General features: G+C 49.6%; 2 protein-coding genes across 3 annotated transcripts in view; one reads left to right on the forward strand and one right to left on the reverse strand.

Annotated features, from left to right (window-relative positions):
• CLSTN1 (calsyntenin 1) overlaps positions 1-16,459 on the forward strand; it is a 62,080-nt gene extending 45,621 nt beyond the window's left edge. The window contains exons 7-20 of the mRNA XM_077130839.1: positions 382-531; positions 637-822; positions 2,851-3,099; positions 3,478-3,599; positions 7,322-7,484; positions 10,366-10,422; positions 11,616-11,773; positions 12,042-12,190; positions 12,510-12,736; positions 13,253-13,423; positions 13,641-13,786; positions 14,758-14,893; positions 15,164-15,348; positions 15,720-16,459. Coding sequence (XP_076986954.1) covers positions 382-531; positions 637-822; positions 2,851-3,099; positions 3,478-3,599; positions 7,322-7,484; positions 10,366-10,422; positions 11,616-11,773; positions 12,042-12,190; positions 12,510-12,736; positions 13,253-13,423; positions 13,641-13,786; positions 14,758-14,893; positions 15,164-15,348; positions 15,720-15,917 — 2,297 coding nt within the window. The 3' untranslated portion in view covers positions 15,918-16,459. The remainder of the gene's footprint in view (positions 1-381; positions 532-636; positions 823-2,850; positions 3,100-3,477; positions 3,600-7,321; positions 7,485-10,365; positions 10,423-11,615; positions 11,774-12,041; positions 12,191-12,509; positions 12,737-13,252; positions 13,424-13,640; positions 13,787-14,757; positions 14,894-15,163; positions 15,349-15,719) is intronic.
• Positions 16,460-17,753: 1,294 nt separating this feature from the next.
• Positions 17,754-20,884, reverse strand: part of PIK3CD (phosphatidylinositol-4,5-bisphosphate 3-kinase catalytic subunit delta) — a 62,269-nt gene continuing 59,138 nt past the window's right edge. For both annotated transcript variants that reach the window (XM_077151385.1, XM_077151386.1), the window contains exons 22-24: positions 20,683-20,828; positions 20,193-20,325; positions 17,754-19,534 (exon numbers count right to left, since the gene is read on the reverse strand). In XM_077151385.1, the coding sequence (XP_077007500.1) occupies positions 19,397-19,534; positions 20,193-20,325; positions 20,683-20,828 (417 nt within the window). In that variant the 3' untranslated portion in view covers positions 17,754-19,396. The remainder of the gene's footprint in view (positions 19,535-20,192; positions 20,326-20,682; positions 20,829-20,884) is intronic.

Consider the following 20,884-nt stretch of genomic DNA (forward strand, 5'->3'; position numbering starts at 1 on the left):
AATCTTTTATCAAGAGTGTTTAGTGCATCCTGATCTTGAATTTAATATTTGAAGTGCTTCAATGAGTTTGTCTATTTTAGTCTCTTAACAATAAACTAGTAAATCTTAAATATAAAATTGTGAATGCAAGGCTGTAAGAATAAATGGAGGTCCAATTGTGTGGCCTCATTTCTGCTGTTTAAAAAAATTCTTAAAGATGAATTGTGTGTGTGCTCAGGGTTCACGTCAGCCAGGTTGAAGTTTAATTATCTCAAGCATTTTCCTGCTGTGACAGTACGTACAGGGCTGAAAGCACAAGCATTTTGTTTGTTTCAGCAAGGACAGTGAAAGTAAAAGGCTACATGGGGCTTTGTTCTCACTGTTGTTGTCTCCCTCTGCCAGGTTATATCAAAAACACAGAGAAGCTGAACTACGGGAAAGAACATCAGTACAAGCTGACGGTCACAGCCTACGACTGTGGCAAGAAAAGAGCAACAGAAGATGTTTTGGTGAAGATCAGCGTCAAGCCCACCTGCACCCCTGGGTGGCAAGGTGAGCTTCGTTCTCTTTCCTGCTCTCCTACCTGTTCTTAAAACATAGAAACCTAAAATGTGCGTTTTCCCTCTTCCTTCTATCCGGATTTGTGGGCAAATGCAGGGTGGAACAATCGGATTGAGTACGAGCCAGGCACAGGCTCTTTGGCCCTCTTCCCAAACATCCACCTGGAGATGTGCGATGAGCCGGTCACGTCCGTCCAGGCCACGGTCGAGCTGGAGACAGGCCACATTGGCAAAGGCTGTGACCGAGACACCTACTCCGAGAAGTCCCTCCACCGGCTCTGCGGTAAGGAGAGCCCGGTTTCTACGCCTGCCAGTGTCCAGGGCAGGTGTGAGACCCTTACAGATGGGAGGTCAGTGATGGCGCTGGCCAACTGAGTGATGCTGTTGGTGCTGGTGACAGAGACTGAAATTCCTTTAGGTTCATGTTCATACCTGACGGGCTTCAGGATTACATAAGCCCCTAAAGTTCTGCTCAAAATGGTATGTGCATTTTTCTGTAACTTCCATCATAGCTTCTCATGGGGGTCTGTGACACCCCCCATAATTAAGAACCACTGTTTTGAAGAAGGTATATCTCTAATGTGCATTGAGAATCTTCAAAATAGGGATTATAGAATAAGGGGAGTGAGTTTTAAGAGAATGAAATGAGAGAAGGGTTTTAAAAAATGGAGGTAATCCAATAGCTTTTGACAGACAAGCACAAAATCAAAACTGAGATGCCCACATCTGATTGATCGTGTCCGCAGACTTTCTATATCACAAACGTTGCTTGGGAAAGTCGAGAGATGAATTATCGTGCATCTGAGCAAAACAGCTAGCTGTCTTTCTTTACCATCAGTCGTGGACGTGATTCTGTTTTTCTAAATGAGGTAAAGGGGAAAGCTGGGCTCCTCTTATGGAGGATGCTGGTGAAGAATGTTCTACTTGGCCAGGGATAAATACCAGCAAGTTAAGTGGCTGCTACGTGATCTGAGGGATCTTTTGTTTCTCTAGAGCTACTCAGAAACAGCTTTGCGGGGGACATTTTGAATGCCAATCTGTCTTTTCCCCAGCCCAATGACAACAGTTAGATTTAGGCAACTCTTTTTCACATATAATTGAAAATTGTTATTTGGTGAATAATCAAGGATTAAAAAATAGACAAAGTGTCATCTCATCCTAGTGATGAATATGTTTTGTGACTTTTTGAGTCCAAACAGTCATAATCATGTACCCAAATGTATGTAAGTTTGGAGATCTGGAATTGTTTCTGTTTTCAACTATGTGTATAATATTTAAAACTTATTTTGTCTCTCATAACACCTTTATTTGTTATGGTATTAGATGAACACTCTGTCAGCAGAATGGTTTGAAATTAGGAAGAAAAGAAAGAATTGGCTATTTGAGTGCTTAGTGTATACCAGTAATCCACATGTGTTATTTCATTGATTCTCCCCAATGGGCCTGAGAAAGACCTGGGATTGACTTGTTTTATGAAGGAATGAATTGATACTGAGAAGGTTAAGCAGCTTGCCCAAAATCACACGTTTCGGAAGGGGCAGAGCTGGGATTGCAGCTGATAGCTGGTCTGTCAGTACTCGGTAGACCAGGCTGGGCCAGCAGAGTCCTACAGTGGAGTCAGAATTGAGGGCCGAGTGCTCAGAAACGTGGTCTGATTCCTTTCCATGGAAAAAGTTAAGGGGAAATTCGAACTTGGCTCAGCCCACAGCAAAAGTTGAAATAAATTTTCATGTTCCTTGAGCTAGCAATTCCATTTGTAGAATTTATCCTTGTAATAATCATGCCCCCATGAAGGTGCCCATCAAAGGGTGGTTTCTAAAGGGAAAAGGCAGGAACAGCCGTGGTGTCCGTCAGAGGTCTTGAGGTTAAACAGGTCACTGCACGTCTGCATGCGAAATGGTGGTCAGGCATTTTAAGTTAATAAAACAGCACCAATGGGAATGCACATAGGTGTGTGTGTGAGTGTGTGAGTGTGTGTGTGTGTGTGTAGCCTGACTCTGTTTCATACATAAGAGCCTGTGTGCACATTCATAGGGAAAGGACAAGTGTTTATCCTAATTGTTAAAAATGTTGAGTGTATCTAGGTGGGATTACAGTGATCTTTTCTTCCTTTCTTCCGTCCTTCTTTTTGTAAATATCAATGATGAGTATTTATGATATTTTTATAATAAAAAAATACATTTTTGAGGATAAGTAAACTGGAACCAGCAGATTGTATAACCATAAGATAAGAACAGGACTTAGCATGGTTTCCCAACTTGTAAGACATCACAGTCCTTCCTGTAATTTGTGTTAAATGTGTAATTATTAGGTGCTGCCCCTGGCCCTGCCGAGCTGCTTCCTTCCCCAAGCAGCTCCTTCAACTGGACAGCCGGGCTCCCCACCGACAATGCCCACGACAGTGACCAGGTCTTTGAATTCAACGGCACTCAGGCCGTGAAGGTCCCAGAGGGCATCGTCTCGGTCGACCCCAGGGAGCCATTTACGATTTCTGTGTGGATGCGGCACGGGCCTTTTGGCAGGAAGAAAGAGACGATTCTTTGCAGTTCAGACAAAACAGGTAGGTTAACTCGATTATAAATGGTGTCGTGCCTTCTCATGCCCTATGCTGTCAGTGTGGTAGCCAGTAGAAGCAGGGACACCTTTTTAATCTCCTGAAAGTTCTAGATAAGCCAGTTGGTGATATACTGTCTTCTACATTTGTAAGAGGCATCTTCGTTATTTGTTAGTTTTACTTGGTGGCTTGTCTATAGTTGTCATGTGCGTAGCCACCCAGTGAGGCCCAAGTGTGTTTGCATTTAAAAAACCCAGCCTTGGCCCAACCTGAGGGTCCTTTTATGCATATAAAATGGTACCCTCAAAATCCGTTAAAGAAATAGTGTTTAGTGCTCCTCTGGGTCTTAAGTTGGCTCTTAACCAGTAGAACTTGTCTCTGCAGACATGAACCGGCACCACTATTCGCTCTACGTGCACGGCTGCCGGCTGGTCTTCCTCCTCCGGCAGGACCCTTCAGGGGAGAGGAGATACAGACCTGCCGAATTCCACTGGAAGTTGAACCAGGTGAGGGAGTGCAAACTCACTGTCACAGGCTTCTCAGAGGGGTCAGCAGGCACTGCAGCCTTGCAGGTGGCTAGCTCTTATAGTCAGTGGATACTTGTGACTTCATGATTTCTGTGTGTATGGGTAATCAGCAAGTTAAATCCATCTAAGGCCTATCCAACAAAAGCCTAAGGTTTCTTGCATGTATGTATTTTATATATGAAATATTACCATAAGGACACTGTATTTTAAATTCAAAATACATTCCTGTCTGCCATGCTGGAGACCCGGGTTCGATTCCCAGTGCCTGCCCAAGTAAAAAAAAAAAGCTATAAATTCAAAATACAGAGTTATTGAAATAAGCAGCGTTTGCTTAAAAATTGGGATTGAGAGCTGTTCTAGTTTGCTGGCTGCTGGAATGCAACACATCAGAGATGGATTGGCTTTCAGTAAAAGGAGATTTATTCAGTTAATGTATAGTTCTCAGAGGAAAGGCCGCTAACTTTCAGCTGAGGTTCTTTCTTACGTGGGAAGGCTCAGGGTGATCTCTGCTGGTCTTCCCTCCAGGCCTCTGGGTTCCAACAACTTTCCCCAGGGTGATTCCTTTCTGCATCTCCAAAGGCCTAGGTTGAGCTGCTAGTTCTGAGATGAGATATGCTGAGCTGCTTGGGCTGTGCTACATTGAGCTCTCTCATTTAAGCACTAGCCAATTAAATCAAACATCACTCATTGTAGCAGGCACACCTCCTAGCGATTGCAGATGTAATTATCAACAGATGAGGTTCACATGCCATTGGCTCATGTCCACAGCAGTAGAACTAGGCACCTTCACCTGGCCAAGTTGACACCTGAACCTAACTACTACAAGAGCTGTGTATTTATTTATTTGATATTGAAGGCTTTGGCTCCCAGACTGTGCCAAGGTACCCCAGGGAGCCTCTGTAAAGCAGAGGCTTGACGGAATAGTTTACATTTTCAAGGAACCGGCAATCTTAACATCTGTTGAACAATACATAATCTACCAGTCTGGTGCAGTTTGTGGTTTCAGTACCAGATCACGCTATTTGTATTCTTTCTGATGATCTCATGTCTTTGCTAAACTCGTTTTTTCAGCAATGATAAAAGCAAGTATCATGTGAAAAATCAATGTGTGATGGGAAATGGGGTGTGGTGGGGTGCTGTAAACTGAGAAGCCTTTTCATTAAAATCTGACAAATCGTTTCTTCTTTTAATTTAGGGTTGGGACCTAATTTTATGGGGTCAGTGTCCAGGAGCTGACATACTGCCACATTGTGCCTGTTGTTGCTAAAGCATAATATTGTTTTAAGCAGTTATAAGATAGATATAAATATGAGAGCATAAATAAGAAAGGAAAACAATAACCTGGTGGTGGAAAGATGAAGTTAGTGTCCACTTGGTAGCATTTACTCTCACTAACAGAATTTTTATAATAGATTGTTTCTAATTTAGGGATTTATAATTATCTAATTATCTACTTTCATAGATAATTTCTTTCACAAAATCTTTAACCATATTTTTTTCAAGCAACAAAAGCGGGTATAGTCCAGAGGAAATTTTTTTGCAGCATAGGTGGATATTTTAGTTACAGTTTTGTTGTATGAATCATAGCTTGTATTCATATATTCAGTTTCTTACAGGTCTTCTGATACATTTAAAAAAATATTATGGAAAGTTTCAGACATATGTGAAAAGAACAATTCCACATACCCTTTATCCAGCTTCAACAATGGTCAGCTTCTGGTCAATCTTATTTCATTGTCATCCCCACCCACTTATTCCCCTCTGCTCCCCATTAATAATTTTCAAGCAAATTCCAGGTTATTATAGCATTTCACTCATAGATATTTCATTATCTAATTCTGAAAGATAAACATAATCACAATATATGTCCACATTTCAGAAAATTAACAATTATTCCTAATATCACATTCTGTGTTCAAATTTCGAATTCTACTATTTGAAAACAAATTTTCCAGGGTTTTTGTCTGTCTGTCTGTTTGAATCAGGACCCAGAGAAGAGCTATGATTGTGATTGGTTGCTGTGTCTTTTGAGTTTCTTTTTATCTCTAGATTTCCTTTCCTTCCTCCTTGCAATTTATTTGGTGACCAAATCAGGTTTTTTGTCCTTCAGAGTTTTTGTCCTTCAGAGTTTCCCACAGTCCAGATTTGGCTGATTGCTTCCCTGTGGCGTCAGTTAGCATAATCCACTAGCTTCTTAGGTCCTGGAGACTGCTGGTGGGACCTGATCCGGGTTTGCGTGTTTGGAAGGACACACGTAGGTCTGGTTGCTTCTCTCCATGTGACATAAGCAACTGTCAGAGCTTAATGCATCAGAGCTCAGCAGTATGTTGTCAGGTCATTTTGGTCTTAAACATGTGTTCTCCAGAAGAGTTCACGGAAGCAATAATCCCTGAGTTCTCACATGTCTTTAATAGTTTGTCTTGGCTTTTATACTGAAGGTTAGTTTGATTGGATATAAAATCTCTGGCTTATATTTAAGATATCCAAGAAAAGAAAATATATTTCTCCATTTCTTTTTAGAATAAATAAATAATAGGGGAAAATGATGGGTAAAAAATTGGGTAGATGGAAATACTGGGTCAGTGAGAGGGAGGGGTAAGGGGTATATTATGTATGAATTCTTTTTTTTCTTTTTCTTTTTCTGGAGTGATGCGAATGTTCTAAAAATGATCATGGTGAAGAATACACAGCTATGTGATGAAATTGTGAGCTATTGATTGTTTAATATGGTTGGACTGCACGTGTGTGGATATTTCTCAATAAAAATATATAAAAAAATTATCTTTCTCAAAAGTGAACTAGGGCACTATTTCTTTATTTAGAATTTTTTTTTACAATATGAGGATTCTTGTTCCTTAGAGGTTCAATTTTTTTCCCCCTAATCATTTTAAGCTGCTGTTTTTCTTTGGAATGTGTTCTCTGATGCTTCTGGTCTGTTCAGGGTTCTCAGTTTCTCATTGGTTTTTGTTTTTTTAAATTTAAATACAGATCAGGTATGCTTTTTAGAAACACATTTAAAGGAATTGTATCACTCACCATCTCCTTTTCTTCCTGCCTGTGTTCTTGAGTGTCTTGCCTTTTCCTCTAATGCCAAGACTCAGGGATACCAGAGCCGAGAAGGTCTCCGAGCTGTGATCAATACTTTGTGTTACAGCCAGGGAAATGTTAGTGAGATGCTCATTCATAATATGAAGGTCACCCATTTAATTTGGCATGCCATCTGAGCTGTATGCTCATATTTACTTCGATCTTCAATTTTGAGTTGAAAAAACAAAACAAAACAAAAACATTAGCAGAGTGCCTTATTCTGAGACTGGAGGTGCTTTTAATTTTGATCCAAAAGAGGAATGGGCAGCCCACACCACTCTTTTGGTGTCTGGGTCTCCGCCTGCAGTTAGGAGAACTTTCTGGTGTGACGCCCTTGGTGGAGGAGAATTACTAGGGCAACTCTCCTTTTTGGTCCCTTTAAGAAGCAAAGTTGCTTGACTTGAAATGCCCTGGAAATGATGGTATCACCATGGCCTTTTCTGTTGAGATGTGTTTGCAGGTGTCTTTTTTTCATGGTCTTTTCCCTTTTAAGGAGACAGAGCCTCGATGACTCTTTCCCACCTCTGGTGGCGCTGGTTTCATCGGTGCGTCTTTAGCCTTTGGCCGTGAGGGCGCGTTGACATTTCCCCCCCTCACCCGCCCTGCCCCTCCAGGTGTGTGATGAGGACTGGCACCACTATGTTCTCAATGTGGAATTCCCAAGCGTGACCCTCTACGTGGACGGTGACTCCCACGAGCCCTTCTCCGTGACTGAAGATTACCCACTTCACCCGTCCAGGGTAGACACACAGCTCGTGGTCGGAGCCTGTTGGCAAGGTAACACGTCCACACTCCCTCCCACTCGGGCCTGGGGAGTCAAACAGGGCCTTTGTCCTAGAGGGGTGGATACTTACCTGTGCCTCTCGATACCATCATTTCCTTTCTCTTTCCATTCGCGTCCCCGTGCGGCACCTCTGGGGGGCGCTGTGCCTCTAGCGTAGCTCCATGGAGATGGCTTAAGGACGGAAATATAGCAACCCCTCGCCTGGGAGGGGGCAGCATCCTGGGAGGGGGCGGCATCTGGGAACCATTTTATGAATTAGTTTATTTATTGACATGTTTACCAGGACAAAGAGGCAATGCACAGCTGCCCCAGCAGTAGAACGGTGCTTCAGGGCAGAGGGCGCCTGTAAAACGTTTCACCCTGGCTGAGCTGGTGGCACCACTGGAAGGAACTGTGCCTGTAGGACTGCTGAGTTTGGGCAGGATGCCAGGGGAGTCTCTGCTGCAGAGGCTGGGGATGTCACTGGGCACTTGAAATAATCAGTGTAAATTGGGAAAATCCACCGTCTTTCTGATACATGAAATGTAGAGTTTGTAAGCAGCATGGATTTCAGAAAAATACAAATAGGCTTATGCAAGCCGCCACCACCCAATATGCTGCTACTTTATATATGTACATATGTACATCACGCTATTTCACTTGGCCCCTTCCATCACTATGAGGTCAAAGTTATTTTTATCCCTGTCTCATAGCCAGAGAAACCCAGACACTTGAGCACCCTGCCCTGGGTTCTGCAGCTGAGTTGTCTCAGGGTAGGACTGAACCCTGAATCCTGTGTCGTCGGGGCCCAAGCTCTGACCACCATATGGGGGATTTTAACCTTGTGCTGCACACTCCTTTGGCCAATCTGTTGAGGCCTGTGGGCCCCTTCTCAGAATAATTTCTTTTTAATATATCAAATAAAATAAGTAGGATTCCAGAGGTTACCAATTAGATTAGAACACAGTTATCAAAATACTCAAAGAATCACCTTGTGAAGCAGTAACATCCCTGCTGCTTCCTTAGCAAATGAAGGATGACGTTTGCAGCCAGACAGCTGATTGCCTTAGTTTCACAGTTGTGACGTCTGAAACAACCAGAGCGTGGCAGGAAAATGTCCATGATTTCTAGTGGTGACACAGTCTCAGTTAGTGCTGATCCTGCTGTGGTTTATTGCCTACATTTATAACCAAAGGAAATGCTAAATTCTGGAAGTTCATAGAAATAAACTTGTAATTTTTTGCGTCCCAGTTCATGGACCCCCTGAGTGTGTGCACGAGGTCTTGTGTAGCATCACTTCAGGGAGTCGGGGGTGGCTGTGTGTGCTTTCTAAATAGACTTTGTGGTTATTTTATTCTCCCTATGGAAATGTTGCATCCCGAGCTAGGTTAGAAATTCATGAAAGAGCCAAGAGATTTGCTTACTCCAGGGGAATTTTAATTTCATTATTTTCCTGGGGATTCTTTCAAATGAAAAGGATTTAATTTTGGTGACCCTTCATCTGTAAGAAAATGGAACATGAGACCAATGAATGAGGAAATAGATTATTTCCTATTGGGTGTCCAGGAGTTTCTTAGTTGATATTCTTAAAATTTTAATCCAGATTTGCGTCCCAAATTAAACAATTTTGGAATAATTTTTTTAAACATGAGAATAAAAAATTCCTGTGTAAACCTAAAAGTTATTTTTACATCCTGGAAGCTTTGTGGCGTTGGTGAGAATAAATCACCACATCTCCCTGCTACGTTCTCTGTTTTCTACTCACACTGCACTCTCTCTATCACCAAAAGGTAGTAACCTTTCCTCTTCTCACCTTTTTCTACCTTGGCCCTCTCCACCTCGTCAACCAGAAAATTCCACCTAAATCCCCAAACCGAATATAAAATTCTTTAACATGTAATTAACAAGGAGGATCTTTTTGTTTTATTTGAATGTATTTCAAATCACTTTTGCCAATTTGCCATGGAGAGTGTGGCTGTTGGCAGCAGGTTCATTTCCATCGGACCGAAAGGTCATATCTAACAGTGTGCTCTGGAGGGGTGACATCATCCTGGGCCTTGGAGGTGGGCACACCTGTGTATACCTGTGCACACCTGGCCCTGCTGCAAGCTGTCACCCACCCTGCTGCAGCAGAGGGCCCAGCTTCTGGTCATAGAGGCCGTGCAGTGGGCCCATTAGAGCAGAAGTGCTTCTCCTAAAACCACGATGTGGAAGATGGTGAGTAGCAGGGAGTGGGTCTCTCCACTCTGGCATGGTGCTCAGAACATGGGGTCAGCAGCCATAGTGGCTGGTTCCAAACACCCCCACGTAGCGTCCAAGTTTCTTCTTAACCTCTGAGTTTCCCTTCCTAGTTGAGAGATAGTGGTTAAAAATGCCTGCTCTTTTCTCTCACTTGGAGGCTAATGTCCAGACTGAAGTGAGTGTGCTTGAGCTTTTATTTTGCACGTTTGCCATATACCAGGCTTTGGGCCCCAACATGCTCTGTCCCATTTTCTCTGCACAAAGCATCTTCCCTTTTAGGACAGAAGGTGCTGTTGGTCCAGGGTTTGGTATGTATGTCTGGTGCAAGCCTCCTTGGAGGGTCCTAATTATTAATAAGCCCAGGTTGATGAGATCAAAGTCTGATTTTGAATCGTACCTGTGTTTTGGTTTAGAGGATGTGGGATGATGGAATTAAAGAACACAGAAGAGATGTGGGGGTGGGGTGGTCATTGTCACTTCTGGGAAAAGGTCATTTTCTCTTGGGGCTGTGTGGGGTATGTCCCAGAGCAGACAAAAGGGGATTTTTTACTTTGTATTTTGTACTTGATAGCTTCAAAACTAATTTTCACGGTGCAGTTTGAAAGCCCTAACCTCTTGGTCCTTTTCTATTGTCTTTGTCTTGCTTTTCTACAGAATATTCAGGAATTGAAAGTGACAATGAAACTGAGCCTGTGACCATGACCTCTGCAGGTTGCTGGATTTTCCCCTCCAGTTCACTGTTCTGTTTTCTTTAAAGATGAGACATTGATTCATTCCACATTTCGCATGAAATGCCCAAGTTGTATTTTGGTCTCAGACACCATTTGAGCTGCTTCTTAGCTTATCTCTGCATCCTGCTTCTCCCACTGCTTCATGGGCTTCCCGCTCTGCCCATTCCAATCCCAGTTGAAATGAGGACAAATGGCTCATTCATGTAATGCACTAACGATTTTTTTTCCTCATCATCAAATTGTACCCTGATCCCACTGCATGAGGCTCCCTGCTAAAACCTCCCAGGGCAGGTTTCAGAGGCCACTTGTGGTTCTCATGGGACGGAACCACGAGACAGGAAAAGACTTGTTTCTAGATATTCTATCCTGGTTGGTATTAAGTTTTTTTTTTTTTTTACATGGGCAGGCACCGGGAATCAAACCCGGGTCTCTGGCATGGCAGGCGAGAACTCTGCCACTGAGCCACCGCGGCCCACCCTGGTATTAAGTTTTAAGTAGTTTCTTAAAAATCTCGATCCCTAGGGTTGATTTATAGAGTCTCATGTCCTTATCGGAAATGAGCTGTGCTGCTGAATATTTGTCTCTTCATCAGTTTTAGAGCAAGGAGTCATCTCACCTGTTTTCCTGTGGTATCTTCACTGCCCAGCTGCCCTCAGGAGCAGGAGATAGGAATGATGTGATTCAGCACAATAAGAGATTGTCTGAAAGGCCTTGCTATGGAGGCTCTGAAGGGCAGGGGATGATTTCAAGTAGCAATTTTGTTTTTCTAGCCATATTTCTGTAGATTCATACCCAAATTTGTGTGTATCTCCTGAGTAGTTCCCAGTTTTAGAGAAAGGAAGCCATAGTGGGGTCCAGGTGACTGAGAAGGAAGCAGTGGCAGAGGCCGGTCATGTAGGAAGCATCACCAGGGAAGGGATCCTCAGGACAGCTCTTGGCTTCTGGGCTTAGGGGTGGGGCCCCCAGCCCTCCTCCCTCCAGGCCACATGCATGACCATCCACGATTTAATTCTCCATTGCACTCCCATGTAGACTGCCAGGCTAACGGGACGGTAAGAACTAACCCGCATGTCCATCCATCCAGCCGCCACCACCAGTAATACTGCATTGAAGAACGGAGCCAGGGGCCCTGGGCCGTCCCTCCAACCTCTTGCTCTTTGCCCTGTTCCAAAGGTGGTGATCTGCACATGACCCAGTTTTTCCGCGGTAATCTGGCTGGTCTAACGATCCGTGCTGGGAAACTGGCAGATAAGAAGGTGATTGATTGCCTCTACACCTGCAAAGAGGGGCTGGACCTGCAAGTCCCTGAAGACAATGACAAAGGCTTGAAGGTAACACCACAGTCAGCTCGCGTTTACCCACACAGCGCTAATAGACTTAAACCACAGCTGGTGGGATAAGGAAGCAAGCTATGATTGTTAATATTTGCAGTTTAGGTATTCCTGCCATGTAAGAGAGGGTTTTCTCATCCCTCTGCATTGTGTGAGCTTTTCTTTTTCAATCAACAGTTCAAATCTGCCGCAAGCTAAAATCACCCGTGGCTTTCTGCTCCTTGCAGTTAGCCCCTGATTCCTCCCTCTCCATCTGGCGCAATTTCAGGTCCACACAAACCCCAGCAAGGGGGTGGTAATCCTGGAGGGAGAGGACATTGGGGAGCTTGAGAAGGCCATGCAGCACCTCTCCTACCTGAACTCACGCCAGTTCCCCACACCCGGAATCCGAAGACTCAAGATCACCACCACGGTCAAGTACGTCCTGGTTTTTAACAATATTCCCCTCTTTTTCTCGCTCAGTGACACTTGGGAGGAAAGTGTGTATCTGTTTTTAAGAAAACCTTGCCTCCCTTCTGTGCGGGAAGGGGAGCTGTCGCCCATTACCAAAGCAGTTGAGTGAGAGATTGGTTGACACGTGTGGCCTTTGTGTGTGTTCCTGGAGCGGCGGCGTCCCTGTCCCCTCAGGTATTTTTGGAATCCGGGTAGATTCCAGCTCCACGTGCCTTCACCCCACCTGCTCTCAGGAACTGGCTCCAGCCCTGACCCTCCCTTTCCGTCTGTTTACTGCCGGCAGGTGCACCAGCACAGCCACCTGTGCTCCAGTCCCCCTGGTCGACAGCTACGTGGTGGTCCTGCAGCCCGAAGAGCCCAAGATCAGCCTCGGTGGGGTCCACCATTTTGCACGCGCAGCGTCTGAATTTGAAAGCTCAGAGGGGGTTTTCCTTTTCCCCGAGCTTCGAATCATCAGCACCATCACGAGGGAGGTGGACCCTGAAGGGGCTGGTGGTGAGGACCCCACAGGTAACAGCCCTCCTGGGTAGGGGGTGTTCCTTTCCCCACTGGAGCTGTAGTCAGAGGCCCATTGCTGCTGCTTGACTCTGGGGCTCCTGTTTCAAGTGGGGCTCTGGGAGATTTTAATGTATTTACTGCTATTCTTGGATCTGCTGCTGGAATCTGATCCCTGGGTCAGAGTTCAGGGCCATCTTTGGAATCCCACTGGAGGCTCCTTCTGAATTTCTCTGGCTTCATGTCAGAAGCTGAGGCTCAGCCTAGAAGGTTGAAGGAAGTGGGAGCTGCAGGGAAAAGCTCTTTGCTCTCCTGGTTCCTGGGCATGTGTGCTGACTGGGACCGGGCTCCAGCAGGGGCAAGGCCCCCCACATTCTCAGGCACCCCTGGTGGCCCCATCTTCTTAGACACATGATGCTCCTCCGATGGGTCTTACAGTTGAGTTCTGAGAACTTAAGAAAGAGCCAGCTGAGGGTGACTGGCCACGCCGGGCTCCAGGCTCTGCTATTCTACGTTGGGCCATTTTTACAGTTCAGGAGTCTCTGGTGTCTGAGGAGATCGTGCACGACTTGGACACCTGCGAGGTCACCGTGGAGGGGGACGAGCTGAACCAGGAGCAGGAGAGCCTGGAAGTAGATGCCAGCCACCTGCAGCGGGGGGCCATCGAAGTGAGCAGCTCCGACCGGGGCCTGGTCCTGACAGGTGAGGGGCGTGCAGGGCAGGGCAGAGAGCGTCCTGGGGGGCAGGGCGGGGAGCACCTTCACTGGGGTCGGCAGGGGCTGTGTGCTGGGAGGGGGCACCCCTGCGCACCTCGCCTTCACTTCCACGTTGGACAGCCAGTGCAGGTGACCCGCAGCCCGACTACGTCCAGCCTCCCAGCCTCACTGCAGGTGGTCTTGTCATGTCTCTGACCCCACAGGCGTGGACACCATGGCCAGCTACGAGGAGGCCCTGCACCGGCTGCGCTACCGCAACTGGCACACCAGGTCCTTGCTTGACCGCAAGTTCAAGCTTGTCTGCTCGGAGATGAATGGCCGCTACATCAGCAATGAGTTCAAGGTGGAGGTGAGTGTAGGCGCCAGCCTGGAGGGGCCCTGCAGGGTAGGGCTGGGTGAGTTTGGGATGATGGGCTGTGCGTGGGGTGAGCCAGGGTACCCCACAAGGTGTAAAAAGTCAGAGCCTGAGGAAACTTCCAGAGGCAGATGCAGAGAGCAGGGGGCTGTCCAGTGCCTCGGTTGGGGAGAGGGGTTTTTCCCGAGAGTTGACGTGTGAGCGGGACAGGATGACGTGGTTTTAGAAGGGGCAGCACCCCACGTGAAGGCTCTCTGTCATCGTGTCGCCTGCCTGGCCTGCCGTGAATGAAGTCTTGATGCTAGGCGAGGGCACCGCGGGGGCCAGCAGCGGCTGGACAGCATCTGGGGAGGCTGTGGCCGAGACTTGCCAGGAGGGCCTGGGGGTCTGCACGGCCAGGGGCAGCTCAGTGGGCACTAAGACCCCCTGCAGACCCCCCTCAGCTTCTTCACCACTCAGAACTTCTGTGGTCTGGAGAAACGGACCAAAGTCATTCTAGCCACAGGCATCTTGCCGAGGCCCGCGTGGCAGCAGAGCGCTGGGCTCCGGTGCCAAGGAGTCAGTGAGTGTCTTCGAGGGAAAGGGCAGCTGACTCAAAGGGAACTGGGTGGTTATGTCTGTGCTCTCACCGCTGCAGGGTGTAGGATCAGGGGACAGTGTAGGCTGCTGGGCCCCAACCTGCCTGGGGCGAAGGACCAGTTAGTTGTCTGGTTTTTTCCAATCTGCTGAGGATGGATTCTTTTATAGAATACAGTAAAAGGAGTTGTGAAAAAGAGGCATGTTTCTGGTGTCATGGCAATAGAAACTGCCACAACAGTTTCTCAGCATGACACTGGCTTTCTGTTCTTCTTTGTCACGCTACGCACCCGACACTGTTAGCCTCATGGGGCTGGCCTCAGCCACGCGCCTGCTTGCACCCACCCAGGAGGCGGTGGCTGATGACCCTGTCTCTTTCTCTGTGGCAGGTGAACGTGATCCACACAGCCAGCCCAATGGACCATGCCAGCCACATGGCCGCGCAGCCGCAGTTCGTCCATCCCGGGCACCGCGCGTTCGTGGACCTGTCGGGCCATAACCTGGCCAGTCCTCACCCGTTCGCAGGTAGGACCGTGGGGAGAGGCCCCGTGAGAGCTGAGCAGGTCAGCGTGTCCTTATGTTCACTGCGGCCACCTTGTCACCCGGTCACTGCAAGAAAGTGGTGTACTTCCAGGCCCACGGCCACCGAGCTGGACTCCAGCTCTGTGGAGCTCTGATGAAGCCCCCAGTAGGCGGCTTTGGCCCAGGGAGGAGGAGGAGTCGGGGCGCAGGACCCTGTGCCATGACTCATGATCGCCACTCGGACACCCGTTGTCCTGTTCCATCCTGCTGCAGTGGTCCCCAGCACGGCGACCGTGGTGATTATTGTCTGCGTCGGCTTCTTGGTTTTCATGATCATCCTGGGTGTGTTCCGGATCCGGGCGGCGCATCAGCGAACGGTGCGGGACCAGGATGCGGGGAAGGAGAACGAGATGGACTGGGACGACTCCGCCTTGACCATCACCGTGAACCCCATGGAGGTAGGCGGCCGGCAGGCCGTGCTCAGGGCCCCTGGCTGGGGTTGGCTCGGCGCCTCCCTGCATGGCCCCCATGCCCACCCCGCACGGTGAGCGGCCCCTTTCTTCGCGCATGGACACGGAGCTCCTGCCAGGCCTCCCTCCTCCTCCGTGCCACTGCTGTCACGTCGGTGTGCGGGTGTGCAGCTGGCGAGCAGAGCTTTGTCTCCCTCTGCGTCATTGCTGAGGTCCGGGGCCCCTTGCCGTGGAGGCTGACGCTGGTTGGGGAGGTCTCCCCTCCTCTGGCCCCTGGAAGCTGAATGTCAGATGGTCGGGTCCTGAGGCGGGGTGGGGGGTGCGCAGGCGGCTGGACTCAGCCACCGTGTCTTTGTCAGACCTACGAGGACCAGCATAGCAGCGAGGAGGAGGAGGAGGAGGAGGAGGAGGAGGAGAGCGAGGATGGCGAGGAAGAGGATGACATCACCAGCGCAGAGTCAGAGAGCAGCGAGGAAGAGGATGGGGAGCACGGAGACCAGCAGCATGCCGGCCGGCAGCAGCAGCTGGAGTGGGACGACTCGACCCTCAGCTACTGACCACAGCCACAGACCGTGGCTGTGCCCTCAGCCGCCCACCCACCCCCTGCTGCAGAGCCCCGGCCTCCCGCCCGTCCCTCCAGCCCCTGGGGTCCCCGAGGCGCACAGTGTGTGGCCAGCAGGTCTGCAGAGCCCTCCTGCTGCTCAGCGGCCAGCCCCTGCCCGGCGCATCGGCCGCAGGCGTCCTCCTGCCCTCTGCCCGCAGCTCTCCTAAGTCAGGTGAGGCGTCTGCCCCGTCTGCCCATCCCCTCGCTCTGTGCGGGGACCCCGTGGCCCCCCAGACCCGCCTGCTGTCCAGGATCCCCTCCTGGCTGGTGCGGCGCCTGCTCACACCGCCAGAAAGCCGCAGGGACCAGGCCCATTGACGGAGGCAAACCGCGGCCCACCACCACCCAGTAATCGTCGCTTTTCTTTTTTTTAAAAAAAAAAAAGTTTTTATTTTTTCCAAACTAGTGCATGTATAAAATGGCAGAATGGGGTTTAATATGTAGATGATTAACTGACTTTTTAATATTTTGTAAATAAATTGGGATTCTGTCGTGTCCTTTGTGCTAGTGTAATCAAGAATTGGAATTTTAAGTGAAAATCAGATTTCTGAGGGCAGCCAGGCCCCCCGTGGGCTGAGTACTCCCACCTTCACACCCGCCCCCAGGAAATGAGGAGGAAGAAGCCTGACTGCTGCAGGGCCCCCCCCCCAGCTGCTCTGAAGGCCCAGGGCCCCACCTGGGACAATCCCCCCTGGTCTCGGTGGGGAGCCCAGGTTTTGGGGTGCTGCTCAGTGGGAGGGACCAGATTGGGAACTCCTCTTTGGAGGCTGGAACTAGCCAGGTCTTTTCCTTTGCTATTCAGTCTGTTCCTAACTGGGCAGAGTGCAGGGTGGGCGCCGCTTGGCTGTTCGGCTTATTATACACTCCTTGTACAGTGACCCACCCCCTCGTCCTGTGCAGCCTCGTCGTTTCTACCTATAAATGTATTTTTCCCTGCTGGTGAAATTATGTATAAATTATACAAACTGACAACTATTGTGCAAACCATGGGACCACTTGGCTCGGAGACAGCAGCATGCCTGAACGATCCGTCATTGGAAGGAGACGCCGTGACCCAAAGAGCAAAGCACTAGATTTTCCCCAAACTGCTGGTGTCCCCCCTCCTACCTCCCCGGGGCCCCGGGTGCTGGGAGCCCGTGCCGCGCTGCTTAGTGGTGAAGGTGAGGGAGAAGAGAATTGCTGTGGCCCCGGACCCTGCGGCCACTTAAAAAAAAAGAAATCTCTGTAAAATTTTAGATTGCTATAACAGGAGGGGTGGGGAGCTACTTTTAAATGCTGTTCTGTGATGGTGACTGCTGGTTTCTAGACAGCTGCCAGGCGTCCCGGTGGACTGTGCCCCCCCGCACGCGGTCTCCGTAGCTGCTGTTCAGACAACGGGTCAGCGCTGATGCAGAGGGGGATGCGCTGCTGTCTCAGCCGCCGTGGGTGTCCTTTGCAGATGTGTATATGGATGCTAGGTCAGGAACTGTATAAACCACAATAAAGTTCTGGTTCTAACTCCAATGGAGTCTTTTTTTTTTGTCTGTTTTGTTTTTTTCAATCCTGCATTCCCTTGCTTCTTTTTATATATATTTTTAATGCTCTATGGCAGGGTCACATTTTGTTCTTTTTCAATGTGAATAGCCCATTATTGCAGGGCCATTTGTTAAATTTTTTGTTTGGGAAGTGCATAGCTGGGGAATTGAACCTGGGTCTCCCACATGGCAGGTGAGAAATTCTACCAGGGAACTACCCTTGCACCCCCTCCCTTGCTTCTTTTTAAGCAGAGAACAAGAACATAAAAAGGCTTTTATTTATTTATTAATTAGCTTTTACCTCTCATTGTTCAAGATTTCACAGAGTGCTAATCTCAAGCTCACATCATTTATATTTAACTCCCCTTCCCCATACAGAAACATTAAATGATTTAAAAAAATAGAGAATATTTTTTCTCACCAGGTGCACAGACGATACACCCAAATCAAAATTGCTGTGTTATGTGCAATATAGGCCCACTCCGGGGGGGGGTGGCACCCAGATTCATGTAAATAAATAACATAATATATATATATATATATATACATACGTACACTTGGCTTTTCATAATTCAAAACGGGGGCGGTACATTGAATTAACTCCAGCGCCCGCTCTGCAGCATGAGTGCAGCCAGCAGCAGCAGGGCAAGGCAGGGCCATGTGGGCGAAGCTGATGCCAACAGACAGACAGAAAGCCAGCGGCCCGGGCCCCATCCTCCCGGAGCAGCCGCAGCCTCCTGCCTCTAAGCCCCGTTGGCTGCTGTTAAGCTGCGCCCCTGGGCTGCCATGCCCGGGAAGGCCTTTGAGGGGTCTGCAGTGGGGCCAGGTGGATCCCCAGCCTGCGGTTAATACGCTGGGCTCGTCCATGGGCCTCTGCAGGCCGCTTCCTGAGCCCCAACTCCAGGGTCTGCTTCTGAAGGCTGGGAGAAGCCCAGGAATCAGCATTTTAAAGCTCCTCAGACCCAGGCATTTGGGAACCGCTATACCCTGAGGCCTAAGGCTAAGCCTCGAAGGGCTGCACCCTGCTTCTGGCACCTGAGTGCTCTCACAGCAGGTGTTCAAATGTCAACAGTCCCGGAAACGGGAGCTCAGGGCTCACACCCAAGTCAGGACCTGCTTGAAGAGGCAGGACACACGGAATTGCACAAATTCTCTTGTCCTGAGACCACGATGAGCAGAAACAAGCTCCAATCTTTTTTTTTTTTTCTTTTTTTTTTAAAAAGGACATTTTAAAATGCACCTTGAGGCTCAGCATGTTTACTTCACGGAGGTTGGGTCAGTTCTCCTGAGCCACAGAGGGTCAGTAAGTAGTTTGGCTATTTTTTTTTTTCTTACCCGCAAACAAAACTGCTTAACAGCAGAGAAATGAGAGAATTCTCGTACCCAAGAGTTATTTTAAAAGCGAAACGCAAGCATCCCTGAATCGAGAGGGCACCCGGGCTTCCTCTGGGTGCCTGGAACTCACAGTCAGTGGAACAAACACGGGTGGGAAACACAGAGGTAACAGGAGGTGACCCGAGGGTGGACGGTAGGCACCGGGTGACCGCGGGTGGGGCGTGGGGGGCATCTGGAATGAAGGCAGGCTCCCCAGTAAGGAAGCAGGTCTCTGCTGGGTCCAGACCCACCAGCTGGAAGACGGGGTTCAGCGCCTCAACGGAGAGCAAGGTGCAGCCTGGGGACACAGGCTCTGGCCCTCGCTGCCCGGCCCTAAGGGTGCGTTTCCGCTTATGGCTGTTGCGTCCCTTTCAAGTCGTAAATAAATAACCATGAGGATTTCTTTCAGTGTAAACAAAGGCAGTTGTGGAGGTTCTTTGCCATGAGGTGCAGATCAGGCTTTTAGGAGTAGCTGGGGGTGCCTGGCTCCCCGGGCCAAGAGCCGGCCTGGTCCCCAGGCCCAGGACCCCGGGGGGCAGGGCAGCTATTGCCTGTTGTCTTTGGACACGTTGTGCGCCAACCAGTTCACTTTGGTTTTCCAGCTCTCCCGCAGCGCTTCGTTGAACTTCACGCGGAAATGCTTCAGCGCCTCCTCCTCGGTTTTCCCCAGAGCCAGAGAGTCCTGAGAGAGCCACAAAGCGGGGTGCCCGCTTGGCAACACCACCCTTCCTGCCCCGGCCTCCTGCCCTTCCTGGGGGTTCTAAACTCCCCCTAAAAGAGCTGCAGGAAGGGAGTCAGGAGACAGCCACCCGGCATCGCCTTCTTTCAGGGGAAGCCCTTTGTTCCGTCTCAAACCAAGACAGGCCCTTGGCCCCTCCACTAGAAAGGACGCCAACCGGCCGGAAAGTCTTGCCCCCACAGCCCCCCCAGGAGGGTGGATGGCTTTGCATGTTCTGCTGGCAAGGGTAGGTCCAGCAGGGGTGGGGGTGAGGGGGTGGGCAGCTTCACTCTGCAGACTGGGTGCCATGGCTGGGGCACCCTCAGTCCCCACCCACCCTCATGCACCCACAGAAAAAACTCTCGGGGAAGAAACGCATTTTTTTTAAACCTAGGGGGAATCATGTCTAACCCGGCCCCCCTCCCCGCCAATTCCTCCAGTGAAAACCTGTGTCCTGTAGAGGGTACTTGGCCATGGGCCCGTCCACAGCAGACCTGGGGCCTCACCCAGGGAACTGGCCCCTTGGCCCAGCTGCTGCCCCAGGATGGTGCAAGGAGCACCTGGGAGCTCCCCCCTCCACCCTCTGGCACCCTGCCTTCAGGGGCCCTCCCTGGCCAGGTACCTTGAGGTACTGGATATCCTTGGAGCAGCTGAGCTCCGGGAGACCTGCCGCCCGCATCAGGGCGAAGAGGTGGAGGAAGAGCAGCCCGTGGCGCCGCAGGATGGTGTAGGCTCTCTCGCAGTAGCCCCGGAACCTGCGGGGCAGGGCCGGGTGCTGGGGGCGGGGCCTGCACCTCATGGCAGCAGCCCCACAGTGCCGACCCAGCCCAGGAGACTGGCCATGGGCACAAAGCCCCCAGTCCCTCCACCGGACCCCTTAGGCCATCTCCTCTCCAGGACCCACCAACGCCCCCCGCCCCCACCCTGCCATGGACCTGGGAGGACACTGCAGGGTTGGGGTTAGGGGGTGGGGGGCCTGCCGAGAAGACAGGGACAGATCCCAAATGCCCCAGCAGCCCAGGGGCCGGGAGTGGGACTGAGAGACGAGCTCCCATTCCTGTACCCCGCCGGGAACCTGTGCTCTCCCCACCTGGGACCCCGCTCACCCTCACCTTTCAAATTTCTCACTGTTATTCGTCTTCCCCTGCTGAATCACATGCACAAAGTCATAGGTGAGGATGAATGGGACTCGCTCACGGTTGATTCCAAACTTGGTCTTGAAGTTCCCCAGAAAGTGGCCGAAATCAATGTGAAACAGCTAAGGGGGAGGGGAAGGCAAAGGCTGAAATGGCGTCAGAAAGGAGGGTGGCCTGG

Source organism: Tamandua tetradactyla, chromosome 2 (assembly GCF_023851605.1).
Source record: "Tamandua tetradactyla isolate mTamTet1 chromosome 2, mTamTet1.pri, whole genome shotgun sequence".
In the NCBI taxonomy this organism is placed as follows: Eukaryota; Metazoa; Chordata; class Mammalia; order Pilosa; family Myrmecophagidae; genus Tamandua; species Tamandua tetradactyla.